General features: G+C 48.2%; 1 protein-coding gene across 6 annotated transcripts in view; it reads left to right on the top strand.

Annotated features, from left to right (window-relative positions):
- PUF60 (poly(U) binding splicing factor 60) overlaps window positions 1-20,763 on the top strand; it is an 80,152-nt gene that overhangs the window by 8,692 nt on the left and 50,697 nt on the right. The window contains exons 2-6 of one of the 6 annotated variants that reach the window (XM_075581119.1): window positions 1,631-1,726; window positions 6,274-6,363; window positions 7,447-7,497; window positions 10,997-11,035; window positions 14,801-14,962. In XM_075581119.1, coding sequence (XP_075437234.1) covers window positions 1,631-1,726; window positions 6,274-6,363; window positions 7,447-7,497; window positions 10,997-11,035; window positions 14,801-14,962 — 438 coding nt within the window. Of the gene's footprint in view, window positions 1-1,630; window positions 1,727-6,273; window positions 6,364-7,446; window positions 7,498-10,996; window positions 11,036-14,785; window positions 14,963-20,763 lie in introns of all 6 variants that reach the window. The other 5 variants (XM_075581113.1, XM_075581125.1, XM_075581121.1 and 2 more) reach the window with 5 other exon arrangements.

Genomic DNA, 20,763 nt, shown 5'->3' with positions numbered 1-20,763 from the left:
CTTCGGGGCCCCGTACGTGTGCCCTCTTCGGGGCCTCGTACGTGTGCCCTCTTCGGGGGCCCCGTGCGCGTGCCCGCTTTGGACCATGTTTGCAAAGCGCTGCTATTTCATGCACCTTAATGCCAAATGGATTGAATACGATTCTTAATTCAGGTGGTGCTGTTTGTCTTATATGATACGCGCTATTTCATGAGCTGTGTCCGGGTGCCGGGATAGCACCGCTTGGTAAATATGGGCCTTGTTCTGGTATTGGTTTCCAAACAGTAATCCCACTTAGTAAGCTATGTGTATATGTATCTATATATCTTTAGTCCTGCGTTGTAGTCCGGCCTTGATGGCTTCAGATCTGTCACTGTACTAGCTATAGGATGGCCGGTTAGATTTAAGATTGTGATGCTTCTAAACACATCACATGGCGAGAAACGCGTCACATGGCGAGAAACGCGTCACATGGCGAGAAACGCGTCACATGGGGAGAAACGCGTCACATGGGGAGAAACGCGTCACATGGGGAGAAACGCGTCACATGGGGAGAAACGCGTCACATGGCGAGAAACGCGTCACATGGCGAGAAACGCGTAACATGGCAAGAGACGCGTCACACGGCGAGAGACGCCTCAGATGGCAGAGGAAGTCCTGTGCTTTCATATTGGTTGCTACTCGAGTGGGCATTAAGTGGGTTCAGTTACGCATTAATTAGTTATGAGATTAATCTAGTTATTAGTGAGATATTATTGTAGCTGAACCTTGCTCTTTTCATCTCTGGGGACCACGGAGTTCCTGAGGTACTAACTGGTGAAGTTACCCGATTTTTATATCTTTCCAGGGTAAACAAAATGGCCGACACATTTCGGCCCAGCAGGAAGCCGCATCTTCATCGGTTGCGACTTCCTGTTGGCCGACCCTTTAAACCCCCTGGGAAAGGAAGCGATACCGGTAAGTATCTCGGGGTCTGGGGGGCGTTCCCCAGAGTTGAAAACAGCGCAGGTGAGCTCCGATGGACCCCACCACTTCCCATCCTGTTGGACACACGGGAGGGTTGCTTGTCGGGGGGGGGGAGGGGTTTGCTGGCCGGAGGTGCCGCAATGCATTGCTAGAGCCTCGGACAGAAAAGAGGCAGATTCCCCGCAGGCGTGCTCCTTCCCAGCATCCCCAAACCCAATCACGTGTCTGTCTTCTGCTCATCAGAAATGCTGCTCTGCTGACTCTGGCACAGGGGGGGGGGGGGCAACTCGAGGGCCACCAGCAGGCCAGCTATTGGGGATATCCATGCTTCAGCACAGGTCAAAGACTGGGCCACTGATTGAGCCCCCTGTGCTGAAGCAGGGATATCCTGAAACCCTGACCTGTTGGTGGCCCTTGAGGACTAGAGTTGGCCAATGATGAGCCACTGATCTTCAGCACAGATGGCTCAATCGACGACAGGGATAATATCCTTTAAACCTGCCCTGTTGGTGACCCTTATGGACTGGAGTTGCCCCCGCCCCTGGTTTAGCAGCTGATACAATAAAACACTGGAACGGGTGGGACGTGGCGGGGGGAGGGGTGTTGGTTTTCTGCATAGCCAGGGAGAAGTAACACAATGCTTGTGCCGCCAGTGCTGTTTTTAATGGTTGTTTCTTCCGTGCAGGGTGTTGATTCCATCAAGCTGGAAAATGGGCAGAGCACCTCCTCTAAACTGGGGCTTCCACCGCTCACCCCGGAGCAGCAGGAGGCGCTGCAGAAGGTGAGCTACCTCCTCTGTGCCCCTCTATCGTTTGGCAAAGTCGGAGTCCGCAGCTGTGTCTGGGCCGTGCTGCATCGTGGGAATTGTAGTTCCTTTAAACGCTGTAGATTGTGAGGGTTCTTTAATACTCTACATACGCCTTATTCCTTCAATGTTGGGGGGTTTAATGCCCATATTAATCCCGATTCTTTGTTTTTAGGTGGTAATGCCCAATAAGTATATATAGATTTGTACAAGGGAGCTTGTGCACCCTTCAAACCGCCTAATGTGACCGGGAAATGGTGTGTGTGTGTTCTCTCCCACAGGTGCCCAAATCTGCTTTATTCGCCCTGTTACCACACCATGCATTGGCTAAGTTGCACACAATGGATTCTGGGTAGTTATATATACACTCGCGCGCACACACACACACACACACACTATCCATCTACAGCTCTAGCGGTTCATTGAAGGTGATATATTTGATCTTAGAGGTGTTTGTGTGTATAGATGACCACTCTTAAGATCAAATAAATCACCATCAATTAACGTCTTAACGCCGTTATAACATTGTCAGGGCGACAGTTCTGTATTCTGGCTGGAAGCTGTATGCAGTGCAAGCCTTCATCTCTCTCTTACCAGCACAGAGCCACATGGGGGGGTAATCTACAGTGAAAAAGGGGGGACGAACCCCCCTTCCGGAGCTCTTTGTAATGGGTAGGGCCGTGATTACTGTGTGAAAGTCCATCATAGCAGACAAGGATAGTTGCAATAGTCCAGGAGATGTGCCTGCTGCACCAAAATGCTGTGTGCTGTGGCTCGTGTGTATAATGGGGGGGGGGGGGGTAGAGAACCAGCAGCAGGAGCCCACAGCGTGAACCCGCGCCGTCGGTATACCCCGCTTCGTCGCAAACCCAGTCCCCAAATTATTCCCGCTTTTCATACACTGGCCCCTCTTCCCCCCCCCCCCCCCCCGGCAAGTAATTTTAGGAGGACAAAATGTAAAGGGCTCGCGTTCCCCGAGTGTCCGTGTCCGGAGAAGTACGGCGGGATGGAGCCTCCGGTGCTTCGGTTTGGTGCGTGCTTCAGCCGAAAGAGTAGGGAAGGGAAAAACCCGCAAATCGGAGCACTGTAAAGCCGGGCTAAAAGCCGTGAAAAGTATATTTGATTGGAAATACAAAAATCACATTGTTCCAGCAGTCATCTGACGCGTTCCGCACCGGTATGGTACTTTTTCAAAGACTTGCTAATAAATTACTTATCGGTGCGAAACGTGTCAGATAACGGCTGGAACAATGTGATTTTTGTATTTTCAATAAAAGTTTTAGTCCGGTTTGCAGCGCTCCCGGCGTTTGCAGCGCTCCCAGCGTTTGCAGCGCTCCCGGCGTTTGCAGCGCTCCCGGCGTTTGCAGCGCTCCCGCTTTGCGAGTTTTTTTTCTACTTGGTGGCTAATCTGATGGATAGTGATGGGACCGATGCTAAACCAGCTACCGGCTCTTGTTTCAATGGCCATACAATCGGCTACAGCCTGTGCAATGCTGCACGCAGCTGCGACTGCGGGGGTCTTGTTGGCATGTGTAAAGGTCTTTGTTTAGCTGCTTCCACTCTTACTAACGAGTAATAACGGTGATATGTGAGAAACCTTAGGCAGTCCTATTCATCCCGGGCACAGCCTGTACAGCACATTATAACATCAGGTGCCCATCGCGTGTGCCCGTTTCCCTGACCCGCTGGGCAACCTCAGGCCCCTTCAATCACTGGCTTTGTTTTCCCTTTTTCGGTTTCACTTGTCTGCTAACAGGACATTAACTTTGTGCCCAGGACATACGTGAAAAAGAGAGGTAACTCTCAATGTATTACTCCCTGGTAAAATATTTAATTAATAAATAATAATAAATAAGTGATTTTAATGTATCTGCTTCCTCTAGTCCAGGGGCGGCCAACTCCTGTCTTCAACAGCCACCAACAGGTCAGGTTTTCAGGATATCCCAGCTCAGCACAGGTGGCTCAATCTGAGCCTCTGATTGAGCCACCTGTGCTGAAGCAGGGATATTCTGAAAACCTGACCTGTTTGTGGCCCTCGAGGACTGGAGTTGCCCATCCCTGCCCTAGGAGCATCCGTTTGTATTGTCTGCCTGTTACTGGGGGCTCAGTAAGCTAATGAATGAATTCAATAGAAAATAAATATATACGCGCACACACACGACTTCGCCTACATGCGCGGGTCGGCCGCAATAAGAGTCCACTAAACAATAACGTAGGTCATCTGGTTAGGCCAGCGGCAGCGTGTGACAGGAGCTTTCTGAGATGACGAGATGGCGAACCTGTCTGACTCCGATGTCGCCGGCTGAAATCCCAAGTCAGGTTTCAGGCACTTCAGCCCGCTCGGATTCCTTCAAACTCGTCCTTGGGGCTCGGATTGTAAAGCATCCGACTTCGGGTTTAAGGTGAATCCGGTCTGCGAAACGTGTTTACATCGAATCCGACGTCGGGTTTGAGGTGAATCCGGTCTGCGGAACGTGTTTACATCGAATCCGACGTCGGGTTTAAGGTGAATCCGGTCCGCGGAGCGTGTTTACATCGAATCCGACGTCGGGTTTAAGGTGAATCCGGTCTGTGGAACGTGTTTACATCGAATCCAACGTCGGGTTTAAGGTGAATCCGGTCTGCGGAACGTGTTTACATCGAATTCGACGTCGGGTTTAAGGTGAATCCGGTCTGCGGAGCGTGTTTACATCGAATCCGACGACGGGTTTAAGGTGAATCCGATTCCGCGGAACGTGTTTACATCGAATCCGACGTCGGGTTTGAGGTGAATCCGGTCCGCGGAACGTGTTTACATCGAATCCGACGTCGGGTTTAAGGTGAATCCGGTCTGCGGAGCGTGCTTACATCGAATCCGACGTCGGGTTTAAGGTGAATCCGGTCCGCGGAGCGTGTTTACATCGAATCCGACGTCGGGTTTAAGGTGAATCCAGTCCGCGGAGCGTGTTTACATCGAATCCGACGTTGGGTTTAAGGTGAATCCGGTCCGCGGAGCGTGTTTACATCGAATCCGACGTTGGGTTTAAGGTGAATCCGGTCGCGGAGCGTGTTTACATCAAATCCGACGTCAGGTTTAAGGTGAATCCGGTCCGCGGAGCGTGTTTACATCGAATCCGACCTCGGGTTTAAGGTGAATCCGGTCCGCGGAGCGTGTTTACATCGAATCCGACGTCGGGTTTAAGGTGAATCCGGTCCGCGGAGCGTGTTTACATCAAATCCGACGTCAGGTTTAAGGTGAATCCGGTCCGCGGAGCGTGTTTACATCGAATCCGACGTCGGGTTTAAGGTGAATCCGGTCCGCGGAACGTGTTTACATCAAATCCGACGTCAGGTTTAAGGTGAATCCGGTCCGCGGAGCGTGTTTACATCGAATCCGACGTCGGGTTTAAGGTGAATCCGGTCCGCGGAACGTGTTTACATCGAATCCGACGTCGGGTTTAAGGTGAATCTGGTCCGCGGAACGTGGTATGACTGTATTTAAAGGGATCTAATCAATAATGATGCAGCATTCCCCAGAAGTACCGTCCCACCACTTACCCTTCCATATTACAGCTGAAGGAGGCGTTCGGTGGTAATGTCACTGACGTTGAAGCAGGATAACCCAGTTCGATTCCCACTGTCGGCCCTTTGTGTCCTTGGGCAGGTCACCTTTATATCCCTGTGCTTCAGACACCAAAAGTAGATTGTGAGCTCCTGCGGGGCAGGGACACGTGCCTGGAAAAAGTATACGTACTGAGCTGCGTACACAGATAATGCAGCAAGAGCCCACTATGTGACATCTATGATACTGTTGTATATTGTTCCTTCACTGTCATGCAAAAATGGTACTAGGTGGTATTTCTAATAGAGACAAAATAAGACTGCTATTTCTGATTTGCACATGGGAGGGGAATGAAAAGGGCACATTCAACAAATAAACACTGTAACTGCACCGTAATTTGCCCCGGTTCCTTTACACGTAAGAAAACGTTCTGGCTCCTTGTGGTGAGCTTCCATAGCAGGGGTCCCGAGAAGTTAATATTCACGACACCCAGAATCAGGGAGGTCCTGAATCGAGCGTTAGAACCTTTTTGGGCGTCTCCCGCTTCTATCTTGTAGAGCTCCCCCCCCATTGCTGGACGAACACCGTGAGTGGGAAAAGTCACCAGGCTTGGAGGAGGCCGCCCCTCCTGGTCCAAGTCATATAGAGGTAAGGTGGTGGGCGCCCCGTAAAGAGAAGGCGGTCCTGCAAAAACGGGGAGTGTGCGCCAAGGTGAGCGGAAGCATACTCTGCCCATCACATGCCCTGGTGTGGACATGCGTGGCATCCTTTTTGGCCCTCAACCGGGATGGCGCCAGGTGGCCTTTTTCCATCCTGCCTACGTCAACATGGAGGAATCCGTTGGGGTCCGATACTGTGAAAATAAATTGTGCTGGTGTATTTGAACTTGACTTGTACCTCTCTCTTCTCCTCCTCCTCCTCCTCCCTGCGGAGCGTTCCTCCCGTGGGCCTGAGTTTCTCTTCTTTTGGTTCTCTTTTGTAGGCTAAGAAGTACGCCATGGAACAAAGCATCAAGAGCGTGCTGGTGAAGCAGACCATCGCACATCAACACCAACAGCTCACCAACCTTCAGGTAAGAGTGCGTGTCCTGCAGGCAGGCCCCCCCCCTCCTACTTCCTGCCAGATACTGTCTTGCCTAACCTAATCCGCAGCCACGCCTGGTTCTGCTCTCTGCCTGCAGCTAGGTGTTCTCGCTATTTCTTCCCACTGTGAAATTAAAGTGCATATATACATACAAATGTCATGTTGTTTCCTGAATCCAGAAGTTAATGAGGAAAGTGATGTAAATGATGTTTCTTTTCTTTTCTTCCTTCTGTGGCTTTCTAAATGTTTTTGACCTTGATGCTGTTTTAACTGTGGAACTCTGTGCCCCTCTTGTGTCGCACTAGCCCTAGTGATACAGCCTAACTCCCATTGTTCTCCGTTACTGGCCACCCCGTCCCTTCTCCCTGCCCAGCACGGAGGCGAAAGACTTTCAGATCCATGAGCACCCCCATAAGTATTGTATACACACCCCTAGTTTGCATCCCTCATGCCCTTTTCTGTGGAAATACCCACCGCTCAGATACTGCTGGGAAGGTCAACACATTTAACTCGCCCTGACATCCTCCATATCGGGAAGGGCCACCAACAGGTCGGGTTTTTAAAGATATCCCTGCTTCAGCACGGGGGGCTCAATCAGCCACCTGTGCTGACGCAGAGATATCCCTAATACCTGGCCTGTTGGTGGCCTTTGAGGACTGGAGTTGGACACCCCCTGCCCCATATGGTTATTCTGCCAACAGGAGGAACATCGATACTGATTTCTAAGTTCTAATTACCCTGCAGTCAAGTCCCACAAGAGCAACACTTTTGCCTATGCACAAAACTGCCCCCATCAGTCGAGGCCCAAGTACTAGTGGGTAGTGTCCAGGGTTTGGGCAATGGCTCAACCCGGACTGGTTTCCCGGAAACGGATGGGAAATCCCCTATGCCAACCTGTGCCCTTAGCGAGCGAGGAGGGAAGCAAAACCTTTCCCTTTCTTTATTTTGTAGGTTCCCCGCTCCCCCTCTCTGCTTAACGCTAGAAGAAACTATATTAAACAGAAGACACAGAAGACACCGCAGTTTTATTCTGAGCTCCAACAGACTGAACTCTGTCTTTACTGTCTTTCAGATGGCAGCAGTGACAATGAGCTTTGGAGACCCTCTATCACCTTTACAATCGGTCAATAGAAATATTCACTTCTTCTGGGGCACTTTTCCTATGCGGGAGGGAGGAGGCGGCGGGCTTGTTTACCTTTTTCTTGCTTTTGTTTTCCTCAGGCCTGCAGAGGGAGGGGGGAGCCGTTGATCCCTTGAAGGGGGCGTTTTTGAGACCTTACTGCAGGGTCCTGCATGAGCGCAGGCGCAACCAAAAATAAATAAAGCCATAATTTGCGCAGGGAAGTGAAAAACAAAGCTAGGCCCCCCTTTAGCACCAGAGGGGGTCCTTAGTCCTGCACGGCCTCCTTCATAGGACTTCTGTAGCAGCTGTGCAACGCATTGGGAGGCTTAAATGGGGTGCAGTGAGGGCAGAAGTCACGGGCTCAGGTGGTTCTTGCGTGTGCCCCGTCTCGCCTCTTCCCTGTGCTGGAGAAGAGATCGGCTTCTTACAAATAAAGGGGCCCACAATCTTCTCCAGGACAGGGAAGCAGGGTGATGGTATATCGCATGAAGGGTCCAATACGGTGATATCACCGTCATCCCCGATAAGGGGAAGTGCCTGTCTAGGAGGAAAACAATGCAGTCTAGTCCTTAATGCAACATTAACGCTTGGAAGGATCAGCCCGCACTGAAACTGGTCACATCTCAAACGCACAAACGTGTGGAACACTAAACACTATATGATCTTCGGCAAATCATTTTACCCCCCCCTGCCGTTTCCCCTGATGGTCCAGTCTTCATGTAATATTGTGGTCTTTGGAGGCAAACACAGAATCAATGAATTCCTTTGATTCTTTTTGCAGGTTGTGATGTTTTTTCCCTGTTGGGTTACAGCGTTGCCCCACCTATAATGGCTAACGAGGCAAAGTATTTCATAACATTGCCACCTGGTGGTTTGGTGCGCATGCGTACATATAACGATTTTATAACATTGCCACCTGGTGGTTTGGTGCGCATGCGTACATTTAACGTGGGCGTGCACGGCAGGTAAACGGCAGTACTAAGTGCCACCTCCTGCCTGTTTTGCACGTGTTCCCAGGCATCCCTTGCCTTACATACAGCGTCCCCATTTATTTCACACGGCTCCTTTTTGTAATGCGTTTTCCAAACCGTGGAAATGCTTTTGTGTGATCTGTAATGCTCAGCAATAGTTTAATAGGGATTTTCATGCTGATCCTAAAAAAAGAATATCACAGCCTGCAAACGTGGTGTTCTCCGGAGCTAGATACAAAGGGGGATCTGACCCAGAACGCAGCTCAGATGGGCACGGATCCATTCTTGGGTTTCCTTGGATGGTGGCAGGTTTGGGCACAGGTGGGGCCTGGCATGAGAGCCCATTTCAACATACTGTAACGTAAAAGGTTACCTGGGGCAGACTCTTAGCACACAGGAAATAACCCCATACACACAGCCAGGGCTGAAAGCGGCGATGTTGGTGGGATTCCTGCTCGGGTTCCGTTTTAAAACTCCCCTGCGCCATTTGCATTACACCAAAAGGTGTACAATATTTTAGGGCATATTTATCAGTGTCCCAGTGTATAGGACTGAGGTTGGAAGCTCGTGTGTGGTGCTTTCCTGTCATTAACAAACACCAGGATGAACGCTTGTTACTCCTATATGCTGCTGCCAGTGTGTGTCCTATAGAAAAGAACATATAGGTGATTTCTTCCTATAGAATGTTACTAACGGGCAGAGTGTAATACAATAGTACCCTCACTTATGCCAAATGTTAGAAGTATAGACTTTGCTCCCCATGTATTTGAAGCTGTGAGGCCTATGCTTCCAGAACTCCCTATATAATCCCTATATTTTCGTTTTGAGAACAAGTCCCTTTATTACTAACTTTGCACAGCCCTTGTTATACATCGTGGTTCTATGCTCATGAGCGAGGTGCGTGACCTAACGTTGCTAATGCAGTTTATAAGTGAGCTTTTATCAAGAGCATAGCTACGGAATAGCTGGTAATGTGGTAATACAGGGGTAGAGGCGTTTGTGATATGTTGGTAATATACACAGAATATTTGCTAGCTGGAATTACAGTAATATAGTTGGATAATTCGGGGTGACTGGCATTGTGCTAGTAATACACGCAGCGGTTAGGGTAGAACAGTCCTGTGTAGTAAAACCTGTTCATGTACAAATTAGCAGTGTTGTAAAAGTTGAAGTATCTCTAGATGACCTAGCACTGTGTAGCTGGCAGCTTTCTGCTCCGATATTACTCGGTACTGTTACGGTATGAAACCGCAAGAATACTTTCTGGCTGTTATGCGAGACAGAGAGAATACCACGTTACTCGGGGTTGGGAGAATGCCCTGTAAGGGACAGAATATTTAGCTGGCAGTGATAGCTTTGTAGGAACTGATGTTAGAGTTCTTCGAAGATGTAGCTTTTGGAAGTTAAAACAAAAGTCCCTGCAGAAACCTGTAAGACGCGGAGAGATCTGTGAAGTCTCACACATACATGTACATCATCTATGGATCATTTTCACGTTCATTTGATTTGGTGGCTGCTAACCTTCTTAAGACTGCACCCCGCGCTAGAAAGTTCCATGAACCCCTAATTAATAAACCTTATTGCCTACTCATCTGACTATTGCTAACACAACTGTGGCAGGTTCCAGGCAGTAAAGTGTCCTGAGCTCGTTGGGATAACACGCTAAATAGGGTGCCACGCTGCTCGTGCATGCAGGCACCGTGGCGGGATATAGCTGTCACTCACAGCGGGATCTTCCACGCTCACGCCCCAGAAGGCCATGCCACTGGATGCAAAGCATTGTGGGAAGCGACTTTGAAAGCTCCTGCTGTAATTGACAGCTATCCCCCCACGCTAAGGTGCAGTTTGGGGCTTTACTAAGTGCACAGTCCCCACACGGGTTCAGTAACCCCCTATACTGCCTGGGATCCGCTATTATATATTTTGGGGGCAGACCCCTTGGAGACACCTCACAAACCCCCCTGTTGGGAATCATTGATCTAACCAAAATTAGCTCTTCTATTGGTGACCGATTGATACAGGTCTTCTAATACACACTTGTGTCAAGGTCAACCTATTAATTCTAAGACCGGTCATTTGATTTAGACAAAGGACAAGTAAAACACCGGTGGAGTTTGAGTGGCTGTCCAGTGCAATTCTGTCATCCTACTGGCTACCCTGTGTGTGTACATGTGCTTATTCTATTCCTCCTGTCTGCATGGGCGTGCGGTGCTTTGCTTTCTCGTGTGCCTCGTCACACAGCATGACCACCCTAAACCTCCATCTCGGGGAGCTCACTCTCCGGCGTCGGGTCTGATCTCGTCTCTCTCCCTCCTGCTGCTGGCGGTGTCTTACATCATTCTGCAGTGCTTTACATTCAGTTTTGGGGAAATTGGGAAGAGCCTCACAAGTTACTTTTGATGCCTGAGGTACAGGGAGATTGTGACTTGCTGAATCTTTAGCAGGTTCCCAAAAACATGGCGCCATGTCATTATGCAACTCATTGTCCTACCTAAAATGTTTTTTTTTTTTTTATTAATTTTGTACAGGTACTATTTAATCAGATTCCTGCTGGGGGACTTTCTGAGGTAACAAAATACCAACGTACATACTGACTTTCCATTGTTTTATTACATTTTGAAATTCATTACATCTATTAACCCTTTCTGTTAATTCATCATAAGGGGTTTTTTATAGTTGCGTATTTTGGCCAAGCACACAGTTGTCCAGGTCCCTCCACTAAACGCTTGAACCTTCACGGTGTCCTTACAACTGCATAACTTGTGCATCTCTCTCATTACTGTGAAGCCAGACTCTGAGTGAAAAATCTATCATCTGCTTTATTATTATTATTATTATATCCTCCTGCCAAACCGCAAACCAACGGGGGGAGGGGGGGGGGACATTTATGGCAGGCACCGCAATCCTCCAAAACAGAATGAAAACACTCTGGGGACTTCGGTTCTTATTCAGTACAGTCCGACGTGGCCTTCGGGCCGTTTGCTGCCGGAAACCCTGTTGGCGTCACTGGGTGCTGATAATGGCCGCATTGGGCTGTATTGAATGGCCCCCCTATATGGTAAGCCCACCCAACCCAAACACTGTCTGCTGTTCTTTTATTGTGCTAATGCAGAGCTTTCCAGCAGAGGTGTACAGGTAATACAGGCACAATACAAGCATAGCGACATTAAACCCGGATTAAACCTAAGGTAAAGTGAATGTCTGCCCCCTCACTACTGACAATGTTACTCTCTCCCATCATGCCATTACATTGTGACCTCCGCACAGGGGTACAGCCCATGGCAGGCCACGGGGAGAAGTTAGTAATTAAAGTGGGCCTGTCTGCAGTGAGCGCAAGACGAGTGAAGCACAAATAGATCTAGGTGACATAGTATTGTAGCTGCAGTGTCTTTCTTGGGCCGCGCTTATAGTGTCGGCAACGCGACGTCGCGGCAAAACAAATTTATTGCCGCCGTCGCTTGTGCTTATAGTCGAGACGGCGTGGTCGCGATCGCTGGAAGTCAATTTGATTTTTTCCATTGTCGCCGGCGCTATAAGCGCAGCCTTAGATTGCAGGAGAGACAGTCGGGAGGCTAGACGGTTAATAACCGATAAGTGACGTGCAGACGAGAGCGCCCACATTTACATTTTTAGTGACGGCAGGAAAGCGAAAAGGGGCGATTCTGTCAATGTCGCAGAGGAAGAAGTGGTGTGAATGGTGATTTTGTCGTCTCTTGTTGTGGTGTGAGAGTACACTGCGCTTTATAACTCATTCTGTGTTCTCCGCATCTGCTACTTGTAATGTCACACACTTGTGCTGTTTGTCTTTCTCATGAGTAATGTCCACCCCATACATTAGGGTCACAGTGTATGTCCAGCATCCCCCGGCCCTCCCTCAGCAGAGGTGCTAACACTATAATCTGGGTGGTTTTGCAGGGGCAAACTGTAGTTTATTGGGGTCTTGGTTACACCTAAAATGCAGATTGTCTCCTACTGAAAACAATCTAATCTGAAGATAAGAAAAGAAATGGACTAACTTCAGTAGATTGATCAAATGTAATAACGCTTTCGAAGCTGTTTTAGAACAGACAACTGAACATAAACATCAATACCCCATCATGACCCTGCCCTTTAACTAATATTAGCATAGCTTGGTTTGATGCAGTGTGAGGGAGAAATAAACTATGCACACACACACACACATATTTGGGCAATAATTTGTCGTAAGTTGTGTGCAAGCTAAAATATGACTGGCACACTCTGTGCATTACACTTTCAGAGACTTGACAGCTAAAAACATAGACACACAATCCCAACTGCACAGACGGTCCTGGGTGGAAATCTCCCGGTGAATTGGAATTGCATGGCTACAATGCATACACATTATATGCTTAGGGCATTGACTTTCAACCTGTGTTCTGTGGGGCTTGTGAGAATGACTGGGTGCGTTTTGTTATGGGGTTTTACCCTGTGTCCTATATATAGGCCCCTTTCCCCGGTACACGAAGACATCAGTATAGCCCCATCACCTTTTGACTAAACCCAGATCCTTGCCTGGTGAGGCAGGAACAGCTCCCTCATGTAGACACTCCGAACACCTCTTGTTCTACCCCCCATCTGAAGATGGAGTAAAGGATATGTGACAGGAGTGACCAACTCCAATCCTCAAGGGCCACCAACAGATCAGGGTTTCAGGATATCCCTGCTTCAGCACAGGAGGCTAAATCAGTGGCTGTCTTGGACTGAGCCACTGATTGAACCACCTGTGCTGAAGCTGGGATATCCCTAATGCCTGACCTGTTGGTGGCCCTTGGGGATTAGAGTTGGCCACTCAAGACCTAACTAACGGACACTTCATGCCCCTTTCTTGCTGTCCTACAATATCCCCAGACAGGAGGTAGCTAAGGTTTAAATTGTTTACATTTGAGATCAACTTTTTTTTGTTTTGAATGCAGTTTATTGTGAGATACTTGTAATCATGATGAGGCCACCATCAGTAAAAACCTAGTGCGACATTTGACAATTGTTTCAAAAAGTGGAAAGAAAAAAATAATCTAAATTCCTTCCCGGCTCCAGTTAATGTCAGTTAGACTGCTCTCTGGTAGTGCCAATGTTTCAGCCTGCTCTGCAAATCTGCCTTTATAGGTAAAAGTGCAAGGTGTATTATTAGCGTGTTATTCAAGTGAAATAACTCATCATTAAGATGCCTGGTATGTTTTCAGAATAAGTTCATGGATCTATCCCCGGACAGCTCTACTACAAATATCCCCTAATATACAATGACCGCCGCTTTCATTAGCAGCCGGGGTTTGCAGGTCACACTAGGTCCAGTTAATCTGGTGGGTTTCTTTCCAATGAAAGTTTTGCTTCCACCCTACAGATGAGCTACGGAGGTCCACCAACATTTCTAGCTTTGTCAGGAAGCGCAGACACACAATAACCGCTGCCATGTTATCCTTTAGTAAGGGCCATGGGATCCTTGGCGTAAGGACGGACATTTGGCTTTTTCCCGGGCCTCCCCATGACAGCAGATTCCAACCATCGTGGAGATGCTAGAGTACAGTATAGAAGAGATTAAAGATTCACGCGCACTTCAATTAATATTTCCTTTAGACATTCCCTTTGGTCTAACGGTTTAACTGTAATTGCACTTGGACACATCCAGCCAACTCATTGGGTATTTGACTGCCTACACAAAACACTCAATCCACAAACGTTTGAACCATTGCAGCATCCGTGCCTCGTTTTGGCAAGGTGCTGTTTCAGGCCCCTACGGCCCAGCACAGGGATTAATTGCCCCCTAACCAAAGCGGCGTGTGTTGTATATTCTGTTGGATTTGTTGCCATCTCTAAATAAAATAAGTACAAACCGTCTATGAACTAGGTCTTCACCACCCAAATATACGTGACTAGTGGAAGGAGGGGGTTGTTGCATGTCCAAGTGCTTTAACTTGATTGTAAAGTCGGTACATGTTGCTAGCTGGGGCTGTACAGATCAGTGACGTCTTATCAGAGTCTTGCTTTGCATGTAGTAGATATGTAAGGGCCGGCACTGCTGATGAGCCACTGAGACATCAGGCTATGGAGGCGTGGTCATGTTAATTAAGACTGCAACACGCTTAGGTGTCCCTAACCGGCTTCCTCCTCCTGCAGGTCGGGAAGGCCGAGCTGTGGCCAGTCGCTGCCTAAAGTTGGCAGCATTTGAAGTTGGGAGGTGGTGAGAATAAAGGGGTCAGGTGTTTTTGTAGAAAGGGGCGGTGGCTGGGTGTCAGGCAGGTGAAGTTTTGATGTTGTGTGCCTGTCATAGGTAGACAGCGCCCCCAGCTCTAAATGTCTAGTTCTCTCTGTTGCAGATGGCAGCTCAGAGGCAGCGTGCTCTGGCCATCATGTGCCGCGTGTATGTGGGCTCTATTTATTACGAGCTGGGAGAGGATACCATACGCCAGGCCTTCGCTCCCTTCGGACCAATAAAAAGCATCGACATGTCCTGGGACTCCGTCACCATGAAGCACAAGGTTAGTCCACGTGTGCAGCGGCACGCCTAAACATAGCACCACGGGTTACTATGGGGGGTGGGGGGGGGGGGAGATGAGGCGGTGAATGATTGGCAACGATAATCACGCCTGTGACGCGGACGGATTCCATTGCCATCCTTAAATGTTAATATTACCATACGTAAAAACCAAACATCTCCTACATTAGTTTACATTTTCACAGAGGAAAAGGACTCGATTCAACCCATTGGAGGGAATAGATTGAACAAGGTTGGTGCTTAAGGTCCAGCAGCAGAGCATTGCACCTGCAGGCCCCTCCTGCAGCAAAGGTGCTGAACACTACAAACTTGGTGGCGTGGGAGGGGCACACCGCAATTTATTAGGGTCTTGGTTCCATCTAATATGCAGATTTGCTTATGTTTTCCAAAAACCATTTAGTCTGAACAAAAGGAAAAGTGTTATTGTAGCTTCAGGGGATTGATGAAATAGAGTAAGAAGTGTTAGAACACAGAACCTAGGCCTCAGTCCTCCATCCTAACCCTGCACCCCATGCAGATACTTCACATTCCTCCCACAGTCCTCACGACCTGTCCTGGGTGGAGGTCTCCAGGTGATTGATTGAAATAGAGTAAGAAGTGTTAGAACACGGAACCTAGGCCTCAGTCCACCATCATAACCCTGCACCCCATGCAGATACTTCACATTCCTCCCACAGTCTCCACCACTTCACGACCTGTCCAGGGTGGAAGTCTCCAGGGGATTGATGAAATAGAGTAAGAAGTGTTAGAACACAGAACCTAGGCCTCAGTCCCCCATCATAACCCTGCACCCCATGCAGATACTTCACATTGCTCCCACAGTCCTCACGACCTGTCCTGGGTGGAGGTCTCCAGGTGATTGAAATAGAGTAAGAAGTGTTAGAACACGGAACCTAGGCCTCAGTCCTCCATCATAACCCTGCACCCCATGCAGATACTTCACATTCCTCCCACAGTCCTCACGACCTGTCCTGGGTGGAGGTCTCCAGGGGATTGATGAAATAGAGTAAGAAGTGTTAGAACACAGAACCTAGGCCTCAGTCCTCCATCATAACCCTGCACCCCATGCAGATACTTCACATTTCTCCCACAATCCCACCACTTCACGACCTGTCCAGGGTGGAGGTCTCCAGGGGATTGGGATTGTGCAACGTTGTATGCCTTGGCCATGGGGTTTTCCGTGTACCCGTGGGACTCTTTGAGAATTTATTAGGTGTTCCCTCAAACCAAATTTTGGTAATGGCACATATTTTACTCTTCAAGACCTAATCATTTTATTTTACCACCTCAAAGGTGTTCTGAAATGTAATATCTATATATAATACAGAACGCTGTTAGTTTATTTAGGAACTATAACCCCTATCACAGCAATTGTACCTTTACTTGGCATAACTTGGGGTTCCACAGAGCGGCAATAAAGATTTAAGGCGTTCTCCCATGTCACCATAAATTTGTGAAGAGTCTTAAAAGGTTGGAAACCACTGACCCAGGGAACTGCTGCATGTAACCGAGCAGCATCAAGCAGTAGCTTAGTTACTCAGTGGTCCTCTGGGGACCCCAATGTAAAGTGTGATCTATTGCATCAGTGCTCCAATTAGCAAACCTAAGTGTATCTGAAGAAGAGACTTGTGATGTCTGGAATTCTCTCGTCTGAACGCATCCATCAAGAACTCTTGTGTTGACTCATTAAAAGGTATCTCACCCTGCAGGTTAGCTTCTGTGAGTTAGTGCACGAGATAGTGAGATCATTTCTCCCCCCCAACCCCCCCTCCCCATTCCCCGTTCAGGAGCGGTTGAAATCTTGAGGTAGGTTCCCAGAAGTGGCCGTAACTGCCAACGTGTATCTGCACCGTGGCCCCAGCACTGTTCTGCCATGGTTAAATCCAGTGTGGGACATCTTGTTGGGTATCAAGCATTTGGTTTCTATAGACATCTGGTTACCAACTCCTCTCTGTAGATGATCATTTTAAACCTAGAATTTGGCGGCAGATAAGAGACACTTGTCCCACCTATTCTGCCCATTTCCCCATCTGCTCTATAACCTCAGACCCTGTTGGATCGTTGACTTTAATCTATGTTTAGGCTCGGCTAGCCTCGTGTCTATCCCAGGCATTTTGGAACTACCTTACTATATTAGCCCCTACTACCCCTGTTGAGAGGCTATTCCACAAACACCCCACATTGTCTGTGAAGACGTACCCGAGCATGCCACTACCTGACTTCTGAGAGATGCATACCCTCCTGTCCTTTGTTGAAACCATTGATGTATTTCAGAGTTTCTCTCATCCCCCCCCCACCCCCCTTCCGTCTGCAAACTGTACATGTTGAGGTCCTTTAGTGGTTCCTGACTAATGCATGGTCGACTCTACATCATAAAATATTTTGTTGTAACCCGTCCTGGCACAATCTCTTGCGTCCTTCTGGAGATCTGGTTCTTCTGGTCTCGGGAACTGAGAACGGTGCTCTAGGTGAGGTCTCCCCAATGACCTATAAAGTGGCATCATCACCTCACTCTTCTGGCTGCCAACACCTCTTCTTTTAAAACCTAACATCCTGCTGGCTTTCCCCATTGCTCATCTACTTATAGGTCCACTGAAGTGACTCCCATGTCCCTCTCCTCTATAGTAGGTGACATTGTAGTGCAATTAATCCTATGTTCTGCCATTGCATTGTTGCAGTTAGCATTAAATTATAGTTGTTGCTGACAATTCCTGTAATCCATTCGAATTGTATGGCATAATCTTCCCCCAAGCCAACCCATGCTGCCTGGAATCCTATAAAATTGCTGGATTTTAGATATTTAAAATGTCTTTTCTTTCCGACGTTTCCATTAACCTTGTTACTGCTGAGGTCAGACTCGCTGGCCTGTAGTTACCTGTCTCTTCCCTACTTCCACTTTTGTGAGGTGGGACCACATTTGCCCTGTAGTCATCTGGAACAGCACCTGTTATTAGTGACGGTTTAGATAGATTTATTAAAGCAGCACTCCTGCTAATTCTTTTGCATTAGGGGCTTTCCGGAGCTGAACCGCGGTAATTTCAGCTACCGGGACCCCCTGCTCCTGAGATACCTCCATAGGGGACGCCGGCAGGAACTCTGGATTGGCTGTGTGTGGGGAATATAATGGCGGCTTTAAATGTTCCGTGGGCTAATAGGAAGCTTTGACGTCATCCATTGTGGCTTCCTATTGGTCAGTGTGATCAGGACCTTTAAACCTGCTACCGGTGCCCCCTACGGAGGTAAGTATCTCGGAGCCGGGGGTCCCCGGAGCTGAAATCGGCACGGTCTTCCCGGAGATTTGGTCTCCAGAACTGAACATGGGGATCTAGGTGAGGTCTTGTCTATGATCTACATAGTGGCGTCACGGCCCCTTTCTGCTGCTAGCACCGGTCCGTACACAGGTGGAGCATCCTCATGGCTTTCCCCATTGCCCGGTTACATTGCTTTCCTACTGTTAAGTTTGCTGGGGGAAAGACTCCCAGGTTCCTATCCTCTCCAGTAGTTCATGTTTAACGTACCATTCTATATCCTGCCTTTGGATTTTTTGCGGCCCAAGTGCGTGACTTGTTACTTTATGACCCCAAATTGTAGTTGCCAAACTGCTGACCTTTTCCCAGATCTATCGAAATCAGTAGTCATTCTGCTTACCCCCTCGGAGGATCAATCCTGTTGCAGGTCTTTGTATCATCTTTAAAAAGGCATACGTTCCCTCCAAGCCCAAACATATGAAAGCGCACCGGGTCCCGACACAGATCTTCGAGGTCCTCAACTGGTTACCCCCCTTCCCCATTTCTGAATGTATCCTATTACCACAACACTGTTACCTATTCCTCTGCCAGTGTTTTATCCATTCAGCCACCGCAGAATCAGGCGTCTGCCAGCGGTTCTGAACGCCAGTCCTCAAGACACCCGGCATCCCCATCCCCCCCCCCCCAACCAGGTCAGGTTTTAAGGATATCCCTGCTTCAGCACAGCTGACTGAAATCAGTGGCTCTGTCGAATACTGCACCACCTGTGCTGAAGTTGGGATATCCTTAAAACCTGCCCTGTTGGGGTGGGGGCCCGGGTGTGGGGGTGTCCTGAGGACTGGCGTTGAGAGCCCCTGATGGCACTATATGTGGTACAGTGTTAAATGCCTTACTAAAATTGTTTCACCCTGATCTAGTACCTGATTCTATCACTATCCATATCCCCCTGATCTAGTACCTGATTCTATCACTATCCATATCACCCTGATCTAGTACCTGATTCTATCACTATCCATATCACCCTGATCTAGTACCTGATTCTTTCACTATCCATATCACCATGATCTAGTACCTGATTCTATCACTTCGTATCGCCCTGATCTAGTACCTTATTCTATCACTATCCGTATCACTCCGATCTAGTACCTTATTCACACAGTCCAAAAAATCTGATTTGTTTGACATGGTCTCTGCCTGGTGAATCCAAGCGGCCTTGGACAGAGAGAGAGAAGTGTTAGAACAAGGTGACACGTCCCGAAGCTGAAGGCAGGGAGGCTGAGGGTAAAGGTGAGGACGTGCATCTTCATGGATGGGTGGTAGATGTGTGAAATTGCCTCCCCGCAGAGGTGGTAGATGCTATTGCAGTAAGGGACTTTGTAAAAGTGCTTGGGATAGACAGGCTATTGTAAGTATGAATGGAAGCCAAACATCACACCGGGTGTGAGGTTCACAGCAGATAGTCACTTGGCCAACCTAATCTGCCCATTTTCCTGTTGTCAAATTCTTCATTTCTATCACGGTAAAAGACCACGGAAGGTTTTCCTACCGAAGTTCATCGCCGCTTTTTCCATGGTCGGCAGAGTGAATAAGAATTGTTTCTCACTGATCTAGGGGGGTCACCAATTGACCGTGACATCTAATACAAGTTTGGTTGTGAGGAACCAGCCGCAATGTCCTGTTTTTTTTGTTTTTCTTCTTTGTCCCCTGTCTTCTCTCTCCTTTCTCTCTCTCCTTTCTCTTCTACCTCTCTGCTGTCTCTTTCCTCGCAAGACATGGACCCAGGCTTTGAAGGGAATAGTTGTCCGCATGGCGAGCTCTGAGCAGCACAGCAGGTGGTGGTGGTGGTGGTGAGGTACGGGGGAGTGTCTCGTCTTGGTAGCTCTCAGAAGGTTGAGGTCTTGCAGGCACGTGGCCCAGCCAGAGTAGGGATATCTGCGTGGCTTTGAGGCATGGTGGGAAGTCACTGGCCTAAATTAGGATAAAAAAACGGGAGCCCTTCTACATCCTCATAGGGGAGCAGCTGTTACAAAACCTTGTTCTAATAATAATCACGTCTATTGGATAGTGTGTGTGTGTGTGTGTGTGTGTGTGTGTGTGTGTGTGTGTGTGTGTGTGTGTTCACGCATTTACGCTCCCAATAATATTTATTTATAAAATGTATTACCAGGAAGTAATACATTGAGAGTTACTGTACCTCTCGTTTTCACGTATATGTCCTGGGCACAGAGTTATAACAATACAAGGTTACATTAAAAGTACAGAGGTTATACAGTCAATTCACAGACATTTCATGGACAGATAGAGTTGGAAAATTGGGTACAGGGGATAAAAGGGCTGGTGCATTTTATATTGAAATAGAGAAGCTATATACACAAAATCGTGTATGTGTATATATATATATATATACATATACACCTTTTTGTTTCTCTCAATTGTAATGTAAAATGGGATAATTGGGCGCTGGGTATCTCGTGCTCATCGTTCTTACTTTTATGAAGCGAGACGGCATGTTTTTTTTAAATTGGTCGCCAGTATC

Source organism: Ascaphus truei, chromosome 2 (assembly GCF_040206685.1).
Source record: "Ascaphus truei isolate aAscTru1 chromosome 2, aAscTru1.hap1, whole genome shotgun sequence".
NCBI classification, from domain to species: Eukaryota; Metazoa; Chordata; class Amphibia; order Anura; family Ascaphidae; genus Ascaphus; species Ascaphus truei.
This window is presented reverse-complemented; position numbering and strand designations above follow the sequence as displayed.